General features: G+C 40.1%; 1 protein-coding gene across 1 annotated transcript in view; it reads left to right on the top strand.

The window, feature by feature from the left end:
• Positions 1–5,914: 5,914 nt before the first annotated feature.
• st3gal3a (ST3 beta-galactoside alpha-2,3-sialyltransferase 3a) overlaps positions 5,915–14,589 on the top strand; it is a 43,345-nt gene continuing 34,670 nt past the window's right edge. Inside the window, 4 exon segments of the mRNA XM_071202944.1 lie at positions 5,915–6,160; positions 7,246–7,397; positions 10,994–11,036; positions 11,155–11,247. Coding sequence (XP_071059045.1) covers positions 7,283–7,397; positions 10,994–11,036; positions 11,155–11,247 — 251 coding nt within the window. The 5' untranslated portion in view covers positions 5,915–6,160; positions 7,246–7,282.

Genomic DNA, 14,589 nt, shown 5'->3' with positions numbered 1-14,589 from the left:
ATGTGTTTAGTCGTGTTTAGCATATTTTCCAAATACTATGTCATTTTCTTTGCTTATTTTTGACAATTATTAGGCAACTATTAGTGTGCAGAATTATTATGCAACTAAATGAAAAACGACAACGTTCCCATTTCACTTTATTTTCATCTGTTAAAGTGAGAATAATAAACAACTCAAAATGCACAGATAACAGTCTGAAAAAGATACCAGGCAATATACCAATAAGCCACCCTTCTCTTCAATAACAGTCCCAAGCCTTCCATTCATGGAGTGTTGTTGATCTGTTGACTGTAAGGGAAACTTCTGCAGCAGTGGAGAGGCAGGACTCAGAGAGACACGAGGAGAGTTGGAGCTTTGATGTCAAACACTGGTGTTTTATTACAAGTATCGGCCGGAGAATTTCACATCACAAGTCACAGCAGCCAGAGGTTCTGACTGCACGGGTGGGTTGCCACATCAACGCTGACCAGCCTCTCTCTCGATAGACCTTTTAACTAGTTTACAGAGAGTTAATCAACAGCTGGGAACACTGAAGATATCCCCAACATCTGGAGATACTGAATCACTTGCCTGACTGACTCTTAGGCTCTGTGACCGAGAGCTGACCGGTCATAAAACTGAGAATGAGTGCAGCAGCACATTCTTTAAAGGAGATAACAGAGTCAAGGTTGGTTATTAACGTCAACAGCCAATAAGGTTAGACTCCTAGGAGTAAGACAGAATTAATCCCCAACATTGACGATGAACTTTTGATGCAGCAGCAACCACAGCCTCCCTGTTCAGAGAGGTGTACTGTCTTCCTTCAACGCAAATCTCCTGTTTAAGAGGGCCCACAAGTTCTGAATAGGGTTAAGGTCAGGTGAGCAAGGGGGCCATGTCTTTATTCTTTCATCTTTAAGGCCTTTACTGGCTAGCCACCCAGTGGAGTACTTGGATGCATGTGATGGCGCATTGTTCTTCATAAAATCATGGTCTTCCTGAAATGAAAATGATATTGACAGGGTCAGATAGGAGAGCTGCGGACAGTGTACCGCAATCCCCCTGTCTCCCCTCAAAATCCCCCAGCAGAGAAGCTGCATGCTCCATGTCCAGTAGGTCCAGATACTCCCTCAGTCATGAGTCCCTAGTAAAGCAGGCTGGTTTGCGTTCCTTCCAGTTCAGTAGGACGAGTCTTTTTGTGGCTAAACAGCCCAATGTCCAGAGCCGATCGGCAGTCCTTGCAACATTGCCATCTGGCTTGAGACCCAGTAGACATGCAATGGGACATGTAGGGAAATTAACTTTTAAAAATTCGGACATTAAGGATATTACTTGTTCTGACCAAAGTTTTTTTACCGCTGGGCATTCCCAGAGTAGGTGCAACAATGTACCTCGCTTGCCACATTCATGCCAGCATAAGTCTCTGTGTTTATTGTCCATCTTGGATTTTGTAACAGGGGTGATGTAAGCTCTATTGAGAATTTTGAACTGTATGATCCTGAATCTTACACATTTAGAAGAGAACATAGCTGACCTCCAAATGGAGTTCCATTGCAAAGCAGACAGAGAGATATTCAAGGCATGCTCCCAGGACAGTTGGACAGGAGAATAGGTATTCGGAGCAGCCCTAGATAATAATTTATAAATGTTAGAGACCACACCGGATGATATGATTGCTTTCTTGAGGCGCTGGTCCTCTTCCATACATGAAGCAGGCATGGCTCCCTCCTTACATTTTGTACTAATAATAGATGCTAGTTGTGCATATGATAGAAAAGACAAGTCTGAGAGACCATACTGATTTTTGAGTTGTTGAAATGGAAGGGATTGGTCTCTATATATCTGTCCAATTGTAGTAATACCAGCCCTCTGCCAGATAGTATTACTTAAGGTGCCTCCTCCTGCAGAAAGACAGGGGTTACTCCAAATGGGGCAAGATGGTAAAGAGAGCCCCTCTATGTTGAGTCTCCTGTGCAGTTGCTTTACAATAGAGCATGAAAAGCGGATGATGATGTTATCCATTGAGGGTGGTGGTTTTGGGCAGTACCACATTGATGCCAGAGATATGTTTTGGTTTACAGACATGATGGATTGCTCCAGCCATTGCCAACTGCCTACCGCAGAGGCACTTTTGTATGCCCACGATAATGGATACTTTGCATTGAAGGACAGATAATACTGGAATACATCCGGGACTCCCAAACCTCCCATTGATCTTGGAATGATCAACTTATTATGTGCAATTCTGGGTTTTTTATTATTCCAAAGGAACCGAGTGAGTAGGGATTTGATATTTTTAAACCATTTTAGTGGGAATTCAAGAGGGATAGAGGAGATGATATGAGAAAGCCTTGGGAGAACATTCACCTTGAACATTTTCAAGGTTTCTGCTCTGCCCCATAGAGAAAGTGGTATGGCCATCCATCTGTTGATGTCCTCCTTAATGGACTGGAAAATAGCAGGGCCGTTAAGGCTAACGATTTTAGAGATAGGAGAGCGATGTTAATTCCCAAATACCTCATTCCATTTGTTTTCCAAATAAAGGGGGTGTTCATTAGGTTGTGCTTATATGTATATGAGTTTAAGTGGGATTGCTTCACTCTTGTTCCAATTTATCTTATATCCAGAGAAGCTACCAAATAAATGTATCATATCAAGAACTGCGGGTATAGAGAGTGCTGGCTTGCTCAAAGTAAGAAGAAGTCTATCGTCAGCGTACATATTTAATTTTGAAATGGTGTCCATGAATGTTCACACCATGTATGTCACCATTAGAGCGAATTGCAAAGGCTAATGGTCTAGAGCCATACCTAAAAAGTAGGGGACTAACTGGACACCCTTGCCCTCACACCACGGTGTAAGGGGAAAGGTTTGAGATAATCCATTAGTTCTAACAGAAGAGAAGGGAGCGCTATACAAAGCCTTACCCAGCTAATCAACTTGGGCCCAAAGCCACATTTTTTGAGCGTGTAAAATAGATATGCCCATTCTATTTGGTCAAAAGCTTTCTCAGTATCTAGTGATGCTGCAATCATTGGCAAATTGCTGGAGCTTGCTTCTAGGATAATCTGAAAAACCCTCCTCATGTTATTTGAGGACTGGCGGCCTGGAATGAAACCTACTTAAATCATGGTCTAGATGCACTATAGATGGAACCACCTTCTCCAAACGGAGTGCCAGTATCTTGGCTAGAATCTTGTAGTCACAGTTTAAAAGGCTTAAAGGGCGGTGGTTACCCATCAGAGAAGGATCTTTGCCCGGTTTAGGCAACAATGAAATAATGGCCCTGCTCATGGAGGGAGGCATTGCTTCAGATTCTATTATTTCATTGAATAACAATAGTAAATATGGTGAAAGCTGTTCTTTAAAACATTTATAGAACTTCTGTTCCAAAACCGTCGTCCCCTGGAGTTTTTCCTGATGCCATCTTCATGATTGCATTTTCTATTTCATTTTGGGAAACAGGTGCATCCATAGCAGATCTGTCAGCCAAGCTGACGCTAGTGAGGTTAAAACCTCCGAAAAAGCTATCTAAGGCTTCTTCATTCAAGTTATTTATTTGTGCTATATAATTTAGAATAATAATTCTTGAAAGATTCATTGATTGTGGCTGCATCAGCACTGTAGCCTGTCATGCTCATCTCTGATCGCTGGAATAATCTGTCTGTTTTCTATTTGTTTCAATCTATGAGCTAACATTTTCCCTGCTTTGTCTCCGGATTCAAAGTATGTTCTTCGTAAACGAAAAAGAGCAAAAGCTGTCTCCTCATGTACAAGTTTCTGCAAATTAGTCCTAGCGGTGAGAAGTGAGTTCCTTAGATCTAAATTGGATGGGTCTAGCATATGCTGCTCTTCTAGAGTCTTGAGTTTAAAGTTTAATTGGGATTTCACCTCTCTGCGCTTTTTATTCTCTGCCGAGGAGAAACTAATTAGCCAGCCCCTGCATGTTGCTTTAAAAGCCTCCCAGACAGTGGTGACGCTTGGTACAGAATTTAGATTGATCTCAAAGAAATCTAAAATGTGGTCTTTAATGAGCAGTGTGCATTTTTCATTTTTGAGTAGAGATGAATTAAGTCGCCACTGTTTGGATTTGCAAGGGTTGGTTGGAGGGAAAAATGTGACAGATACCGCAGCATGATCACTTAATATACTATGCATTTTGATCTCAATAACATTCTGGATCAAATTTGAAGACATCATTATGTAATCTATCCTTGAGTAGGAGTTATGCGCACCGGAATAGAAAGAGTACTCTCGAGCATCTGGGTGCACTAGGCGCCACACATCTGTAATACCGAGCTCGGATTGTAAGTCCCTCAAGGCGGCGTTTTTATCTGAAGGGAGAGGGTGGCTGGATCGATCCACTATAGGGTCACAGACAGAGTTGAAATCGCCAGCTATAATAAGAGGACCCTCTATGGACTGCAATATATTTGGGCATAGCGAGGTAAATAATTTAGATTGTAAACTATTTGGAGCATACACATTCACTAATGTCACCATTTCATTCTGTAGCAAACCTGAGACAATTACATATCTTCCCTCTTGATCAACATGTACATTGGATGATTTGAAAGGCATATTCTTAGAAATTAAAATACTGACTCCTCTACTAGCTTTTCCTCCAGGGGAAGAGATCTGGTATCTGCCCTACCCAATTCTGTCTTAGTTTCGCATTCAAATGAGTCTCCTGTAGCATAGCAATATTACAATTTACAACAAAATCTTATGTCTTTTGATTGGATTCTGAATTCCATTACATTCAGATTAAGCAAAAATAATTGTGTTCAATTGTGTATCCATTTAAGTAACTGGGTAACAATCATATCGGACGCCCGGGCTAGTATTTTGGTCAAATTGGAAGGGTGTCATCGACACATCAAGGGAGGGGAAATATATAACAACAACACAGACCGTAGACAATACAACACAAGATTAATAAAAACATAGAGATGCTACCACCCTTCACCCTAACAATACACACAAAACAAAAAAAATATTGCCAAAAGGCAATACGACGGAAAATACATTGAGATGGAGGAAAGTCCATCTCTATCCGTGAAGAAAAAGAAGAGCTCCGTCCGTTCTTATTGGCATCCATGGGTTAGAGGTAACACGTATGTAGTACTGAACACGTACATGAATGTGCCGGGCGGCGCGGGTCCCGTCGGTTAGATGCGCGTTCATAATGCCGAGGAAAATAACTCTCAGAATGACGTTATTAGCACATTTTACAACTTGACGATCCGAATGTTTTTAATAAAGGCTATACAAACGTTCATACTGGGTAGTTTATTTAGTTTTTTAAAAGTATCCAACGATATACAGACCACTCTTTCCCAATGTAAATCAATGGGAAAAAGTGTTTCCGGGCCCAGCAACCTAACGGAAGTGTAGTACTGCCGTTTGGCCACAACGAATATTTTCCTCAGAGTGCTGCGCACTTCCTGGGGGCTTGATGCAGATCGGGGTAGTGACACCTTCAACCTACGGCACAACACCGGCCCTGCAAATGGGTTAATTTCTGATGGAACATGTAGGTAATTTTGGAGAAACCAGCTCCAGTGCGCTAGAATTTGAAAATACACAACCGGAAAAAATCTGCCACTTCCTTACAGAGCCCCTCCTCCAACACACACATGACCAATGAGGGCACGAGATAAGTTTGTGCGATGGAAGGCTGACAGGCAGGTAGGCCATCCAGTTATTTTAGCTGGGGCCAGCTAAAATGATTGGTCGTGCTTTTTACAGTATTACGGCTTCCACAGTCAGATGACAGTTTTTAATGGATTTTTTGTCAAAGCACTTAAGATATTCATTGCTATCGGATGTTAAGAGCATTCCATGGAATATAACAAAAAGTGTATCTCGAGCCGGTTTCTCAAATGTACCTACCCCACCTTTAAATTGCAGATTTTTGTTTGAAGTTTGGCGTGCAGTTGTATCCGTACGGAGGTTGGACCAATTGGGTAGCCCGCTGAGCACCGTGCATGGAGCCTACACTGAGGGGACTGGGACACACATTCTGCCCCTCAAGTGTGTTGGTAAAATGCAAGACGTGTAATGAGTATTGGAATGTTTTCACACACCGTTAATGCTGACCTATGCATATGGGCAGCTTTGTGCCACAGACGGCGGTAGGAAGCACCGACGGATTTGAGGTCAACTTGAAAACATAACGGTAACGTTATCTGCTCGGCAGGAGTCACTGAATGGCTTGCCTGCTAACGTAGCAAGCTAACGTCAGTCCATACCTATTGGTTTTATATTTCTGCTACATTCATTCAATGTTAAGGATATTCCTCCCGTATATTCATGTCTTGAATATCTGCGCGTTTTACATCTGTTACCATCTGCCAGCGGAGTAGAGCTGGTCTTTACTGAAGCTAACATGCTATCATTATTGTACAGCATGAGCTATGTTAGCTGTTAGCTGCAATAACATGCATCCTTCTGTGGTCCCCGTCATTATTTTTCACAGTTTATACATTGTTAATTGTTCAGTGTAAATGAAATTAACTGACCTCACGTTAGTGGTTAAAAATCATACCCCTTACCGACTAAATTCCCCCTTTAAGCCATGTGTGTCAGTGTGTATAATTTTTCAATATAACACATCACAACAAATGCACTCTGCCCTCCCATGAAATGGTCACGTCCAAAAAACTGTCCTTAAGGTAGTGTATCGTAAAAAATAATATTAATTATCTTGGTTAGGTTTAGGGGTTAAATATTGAGGCCCACAGTTTAATGTCTGAAATAGATGGAATACAATTTACCAAAATGTTTGAAATGCTGTTTCATGTCATTGAAAACAAATATATTTAATTGTCATGGTAGACAAAATGAAAACATACAGCTCCGGAGAAATACAGACTACTACAACATTATAATTGTATTAAAATCCATCAATATTGCTTTCTAAACTATTCCGAAGTTAAATGCCAATTTGTATTGTGGTGTTCATAAATTAATATAAACTTGTTTTCTTTGCATTGTTTAAAGTCTGAAACCACTACCTATTTCGTTATTTGACCACCTGTTTTTTTCTGTAAATATAATCTTTATATCTCGTTGAAAACAAAAATCACTTTACTCAACTACATACCTATACATTGTAAAAAAAAAACTAAGAAACTGACATTTTAGCACTGGTCTCTTACATTTTCCAGAGTTATGTATGGTGTGTCTGTGGTCAATTGCTTTAAATAATAATAGGCTGTGTGTGAGACCTGAACTAACCAGTTGTATATCCTCTCTATACAGCCACCAGTGTGGGATGGACCATGTATGCTAGGTGGAGATGAGAATGAAACCCACCCGCAACCTCTTCCTGGGCCTGTGCTCCATGCTGGCCCTGGGATTCCTCTACTACTCGTCTGGGAGGATCAGTATGAAAGGCTGGGGCCACAATTCATGTGAGTCTTCCTAGGACTTCATATCTCTATATTTTCACGCTGAATGTCCAAACATTAAACTAATTTAGGTATTTCAAATGAAGTGGTATAAATGTACATTTGTAAGAAGAAGCCATGTGTGAGATTCACAAACCTATTAAAAAAAAAACATACATCATGTGACATGGTTAAGCTATGATTGGAAAAAAATAACACACATTTTATGGGGAAATCTGCATCAAAGGACATTACTGTTGTACAGTCAGGCAGTGAATTACTATTTCAAATATGAAATATCTGTGCAACAGAAGCACTCCAGCAGTTGCTTAATGCAGAACGAATGGACGTTGCTTCGTGTGACGTTGCAGAGGAAAGGACGTCTCATTTCTCTAAGAGCACATTTACTTATTTCCTCTCTCCTCGTATTATTTCCCAGTTTATTTTCCATGCATCCCGCTGGAAGGGACTAAGCCTTAAGGAATATATGCAAGTGAGGGAATCTCAGAGACTTGGGATGCACCCCCAGAGAAACAGACAGGAGAATACAGGAGAAAAGTGGAAGGGAAAACATAAGAAATCTAAAGCAAGTAATTTGAGGTACATCGCTGGCCGTGACAAGGACTGGGTGATGTTACTTAAAGGATCAGTCTGTTGGATATATTTTCAGAAAGGGAATGAATTGTATGAAGTTTTCATTAGTAAACTTGGAGCTAAATCTTGATTTACAACCACAATAAAAGACATTCTAAGCAAAGTTATGCTAATAGATTTGTGTATGTTATTCATCCTTTTTTCGATGATCATGCACTATGACATTAGCACCAAATGAAACTTTCTCAAACTTTTTGAATACCACATGCATATGAACATGTTTTAGATAAGGCCAATCTTTTTGGCTATTGTGATCATTTTCTGGTTCTGACTTCACAACTGAAACGGTTGTAAAAGAGTTTCAAAATACCTAATTTATGGAAACCAAACAGGTGAAAAAGAGTGAAGCATCAATCAATGATCATGGTGTCTCGATGATAGGCATTAGAATTGGAGGTCAGATTTTCAGTCACCAATGTTTACAACACCTTGCAAATCTTTAAAGAAAATAAAAGAACAGCAGAGGGCGATACTGTGTCATCTGGATATCTATCTACTAAGAGCTGGTCTCAATCATTTATGAACATGATTTGGACAAATAAAGCCTCTAAAAACAGGCAAAATAAAGGGTGAAAATACAAGATCTATTCTATACACTTTCCATGTTTCAGTACCTTTTGTCTTGTCACTGCTGAGAGCTGTAAATATTGTAACCCACATGTATCAAATAACAATACTGTATGTAGTTAGTGCAGTGGTTCCCAAACGGTGTGCCAACTACACAAAAATAATAATTTTTGTATTTACTATATCAGTACTTTGTAGGTTTATATGTACGTAATCTGCGCGATTTGCGCTTCCACATCTCCACGTGCAGTGCTGCATAAACATGGCTGAGTCAGCGATAACTCTCGAGGGGTGGAGGCAGGGACGTGCACAGGTACTGGCTAATGTTGCCCGGGCAACGGCCCGTTTGGCCTTTTTGGCTGACCTGCCCCTCTGGAGAGTGCGAGAGTTTGTTTTTCTTTTTTCTGTTGTGGCCGAATCAACATGATGAGCCCACAATTGGTATGGTAGCGTCTCGCTGCGGGAAACACACTTTGTCAGCGCTGTCATCTGCCGGTGCGTTAAGCCCACCTCAGTGTCGGATTTTGGAAACTTGATTTTGAGTTGTCTCATGGCAGTTAGGGTATAAGGGACAAACCAGGGGACTTTACTTCCTCTTGATACCCTTGGTTATTTACAAAAAACACCTAAATATAGCCTACTTGTTGTTATTGTGCTACTGTCTTTCTGTGTCTTTTCATCTGTAAACTCCCTCAACGCGCCGCTCTCTCTCTTTTCTTGATCGCCCTCTCACGGGTGAACAGTTCAGTGTCCCGCTTCATTGTAGGAATTCTGCCATGTCTCTACCACTTCAGTTTGACCATCTCTGTTACTAAGTTATGGAATACTAAATAAATAAGTAATTAGATACCTTACCATTACCACGCTCATAAAGAATGATAAGAATATGAATAATGCGTATTGAACTGGTTTAATTAATTAGTGACTTTATTTAAGGTAATTAGTCAGAGGCCCTATTGTATCAGTAGGCTATGTCTGGACTGCACCGCAGTTACAATGGTCAAACTACATTAGAACAGAATTGTCCCCATTTTGTCTTTAATAGTTACTAACATTAGATATTTTAATGAGATATGGACCGCAAAACAATTTTTTTTCCTGGTTTTCATTTTTAAAATCAAGTTACCAAATGCAAGTAGTCGCTTTAGCTTATTTTGTTATGAGATGTGAATTACTGTTCAATTTAGTTGATGTAATAATCGTTTGGTTTCTTTTACATTAAAAATAAGTTACAATTTTCAAAAGAGCTTGTGTTTTTTATCGGGGGGAGGCCCTTTTTCCAGTTTAGAGCAATAGCCCCTCCAAATGTCTGTGCACGTCCCTGGGTGGAGGTATGCCCTTTATTTTGAGTTCGTCCGAAGAATAGACAGGAATGTGACGGTGAGGTGCAAACTGTGTCCAGGCCAGAAGCTGTTATCCACTGCTATAAACACCACGTCAAACCTCAACAAGCACCTGCAAAGAACACATGCTAAGGTGGAGCTACCGCACACGCTATTTGTTGTTTGTTTATATCACGTAGTTCTTCTCTGTCTTCCGGTTGTTGCCTGTTTTGAATGACAAATACACACTACCGCCGCCTGCTGGTAAGGAAAGTTATTGCCACTCACGCATGCGCAAGTTCGTACGTGCTCGGCGAGTAAAGTAACGAGTTACTTTATGTAGATAGTAACGAAGTAGTGTAATATATATATATTTTTTAAAGTAATATGTAATATATTAAAAAAAATTAGTAACGACCCCATCTCTGGAGTTGGCGTTCTCTACTCTGATTTACATCAAGAACAAGAGGAGGTCACGGCTCTTTGTTGAACAGGACTTGCGAGTGGCCCTCTCCTCAGTGCCACCAAGGATTAAAAAATCTGCGCGCCCCGACAGGCACATGTATCTCACTAATTTGTAAGTCGGCAAATATTTACAATAGCACATGTTTCAATGCTGAAATGTTAATTGTGTGACCTGTCTGGTTAAATGAGTGTGTTGCTGCTTTGATGAAGCCTAATTTGATAAAGTTTCAAATTAATTTCTGAAATATTTCGTTAATAAATATTTCATGAGTAATATATATATATATATATATATATATATATATATATATATTGTCACATTTTATTTGGCATTAGTACATAATTATGCACATTTACAGATATTTGACATGATATGAGTGATAACACGTGTTATAAGGGCTATTTTGCACAATAGGTGTGCCTTGAAATGTTTACTTGTCCTTTGGTGTGCCTTGGGCACAAAAAGTTTGGGAACCATTGAGTTAGTGTTACATTTTGTCAGGGTTTCCTTTTAACAAATTAAATATGTCAATGTCATACAAATAACTATGATTTTATACATGTTTTGCATTTTATTGAATTCCATCCTGTTAACCTAATTTCTTTGTCTAGTGTATGACAAACAAGGGTTCCTTCTGAAGCTGGATGGCAGTCTGTGAGTGTACATTTTACTATTAATACACGCTTCCCTTCCCAAGTCATTGCACTTGTTCTGTGTGTATAATTTGTGTGAGTTTTAATTATCGCCTTACTTTATTCCTCCATGTCTTTAGGCCGTTGGAGCTGATGTACAAGTACGGCAATCTCAGTGAGGGAGCCTGTAAGCCTGGCTATGCAGCTGCTAAGATGACAGCCATCTATCCAATGTAAGAACACTAACAATGTATGAAAGTGACCGAGTATTTTACACATCAATTATAATTGTTAGAAATGTTGTCACCCTGGTGTTGGCATTATTAACTCATGCAATCCCCGGTCCATCTTGGGTTCTTTTAGAGCAGGGCTGCCAAAAGTAGGGTCCATTCTATATAATACAGTGTTTTGCCATGGTTACTTATTTAGTCTATAAATATCCCTGCAAATGCATGATATAAGCAGTGTAAGACATGGATACAGCTCGACACTGGTTTGAGGTTATTACTGCGATGATGTTCTAAGCTACAATTTATATTTCAATAAATGCACAATCTGAGTTTTTATATATATATTTTTTGCAAATCATGTCAATGCCAAGGCCATTATTTTCATATCAATATACGACTGCCGTTATCCATTACAATCTAGCATTCAGGTGGGTGTGCAACAACAGTGACACAGCAGTTTATTATCTGACTCACCAGAGTAAGCCCCTCACTCTGGTGAGTCAGACCAGAAAACAAATCTAGAGAAAGTTCTATTTGTGTAGAATACTGACTGCAGCAGCAAGTGGCAGTTTAGAAGTCACAGATGACCTGACCAATTGTCCAAAGGGTGGCCAAGAGACTCTAAGCCAGCAGTTTGCTGGTTCGATGACAGTCATAGTACTCTGTTTGTGAAGCTCAGAATAAACACTGTTACCTTTTTATATAAAGAAAGTCCAGGGTTCTAACCCCACCAGGGCCTTGTGTTTTCAATATAGGAATAAGAATGCATTTATCCAAAGGAATACTTTGCAGTGGAAGATTTGATGCTTGACATATCATTAATTAGAATGTATGATATATTCCAATTTTGTGGGAAGACATAAGCTGTAAAGATCCATGTTAGTTGATCATTGGATTGTGTGTAATCTGAATCAATGGAGTAACAAGCTGGCTACATGAAGTAGAAATACAAATACAATGGTTTGCTCTGGTATTTGGTAAAGGGCTGATCATCTAAGCCAGAGGTGTCAAACTCAAGGCCCGGGGGCCAAATCTGGCCCGCGACTTCATTTCATGTGGCCCGCAAGAGCTTGCAAAGAATATAATTTGTTTATTATACGGTTACATGCCACTTTACAGAAGCAGGTTGCCCATAAACTACATGTCCCACAATGCATCTCGTTTTGTGACATGCACTGAAGAGACTTCTGCTTTCAGACGTAGTTAATTACTAAGTTATTATCCTATCCGATAATAATCAAATTCAGAGGCAATAATGTAATATATAATACATTATATATATTATATATTAATATATGTATATTTAAAGTTACAAACCGGCCCTTTGAGTGCAACCATAATGTTAATGTGGCCCGCGATGAAATTGAGTTTGACACCCCTGATCTAAGCAGTGAGTCGATGCCACAGGAAACTGCAAGTAACTAAGGGAGTCCAATAACAAAACTGATTACCTGAGGGGGTTTTTACAGATCATGTATTACTCTTCCTCTAATTTTTTCTGTAGGATGCCAACAGTTATAACTAAGTTTGACTCTTTGTTGTTAATATTAAGATCATATTGTATGTTTTCTACTCGTAAATCAATAGGTTTTATAGGGCTCTTTTCGTTGGAAGTTGCTTACCTTCCCTAATGGTAAGCTCTCTCAGCTCAGAGTGGTATGAAAGAGGAAAGATCCCATTTCTACCTCTGCATTATTAAAAACCAAGGAGTCTCCACACCGTGAAAGCACCTCATCTGCTTATGTTTTCTGCACTATGTATAAAAAAAGTCTGAAGATTCAGTGGTCTAAATGGGCCCATGTGTGGTGCAGATCTATTTGTGTCCTCTTCTGCTCCCCTGGTGTCCCAGTGCGTGAGAAACCCTCCGGCCGGTTCACTTATCCACTTACTTTCAGAGCACCAGAGACACGCAACCCTGGAACCCACCAGGTCCTTCAGACAGCATCATTGCTGGAGTGTCTTCACACAGTCCGAGCTGTAGCATGTTAAAATAACACGGGAGGATTTTGATCGGCAGGAAGGAATGGTAAAATGCCCCGGGCATCCTTGACCCCCTGCGTTCCTCTGCTGCTGCTGCTAAAATTAACTCTGCTTCTTCCTTATTATTACCCCTTTGGGTTTCTTGACTGCATCTTGCACAGTTGTGAGACTATCATGAAAACAAAATATGCCCCTAAACATGTCAACATCTAGTGGAGTTAAAAAACTCTTTATTCAGCAGCGCCGGAGAAGTCATCATTCCTACTGTAAGCCCAATGTTCAACGTCAGATCTACGAGACTGCAGGTTTTGAGCTATAAGTCATAAATGAGAGGGCACCGGTCTTTGGGCTTCTCATATGCACAGACAACATGGTGACTGAAAGCGACTGTGATAATCCAGAGGGGATATGTAATAAGTCAGTTCATTGGTGTATCGGAAGCACAAATCCTTAATTTGTCCCGCAGCAGTGACATTTACAGTGTTGCAATAGCAAAGCTACTACAAATAAGTATTGAGGATAAGCGATGCAAACATCAGATTATCCCCAGTTACCAATTTCCTGAAGTTATAATTAATTAAATCCACATAGAAATAAGCATCCAAACAGCATATGTAGAGCAGTGTGAGGGTCTTATGCCTTGTTTAAGGGCACCATGGAAGTGGTCAGGAAGCAAACCGCAACCTCTCCTGGTACCAGAGCCTTTGATTCCCAAGTGAAGTCTCCACAGACGAGCCACTGCTGCCAAACGACACAATATCTAAAAAACGATCTCTATATATTCCTCTATTATCAAATGTAAACAGTTTTTATTACACAGAATTGTAACAGTTATGGAGAGTTAAAGAGTCTACAAATCCTTCACTCACAGCCGTCCATCACAGCTTTCAATGATGACACCTCACCCCTTTTCATAGCATTTAATAACAAGTTAAAACCAAATATCACTTGAACATACATAGAGATGCAGCCATCCACAATATCCGCTTCAATTACAAAAAAAACAGATCTTTAAACCCAAATTTAAAACAACTAACAGCCAGCAAACCCCTTGCAATAAAGTGCTGAAGTTCAACTCCTTTGATGAAAAGATGTCTCAATTCACGTAGAAGACTCATGTGCCGTCCCCACAGCTGACAATCGCAAGAAAAAAGAGGAACTCTGTTCTCTAATTATTTCAAAGACCTTCCGACATTGACTGATTGGCAGCTGTTTTGTGTTACCAAATCGGAGCTCATTTGCAGTTCCTTATGTGATATTTCACATAAAGAAACAAGCTGCCAACACCTGGAGGGGTTGACTCGGTTAAAGAAACATTTGTCTTCTGTTTTACCTCTTTCACAGCTAATGTTTGTGCACTTTGTG

Source organism: Pseudochaenichthys georgianus, chromosome 4 (assembly GCF_902827115.2).
Source record: "Pseudochaenichthys georgianus chromosome 4, fPseGeo1.2, whole genome shotgun sequence".
NCBI classification, from domain to species: domain Eukaryota; kingdom Metazoa; phylum Chordata; class Actinopteri; order Perciformes; family Channichthyidae; genus Pseudochaenichthys; species Pseudochaenichthys georgianus.
Note: the sequence above shows the minus strand (reverse complement) of the source record. Positions and strands in the feature narration are given on the sequence as shown.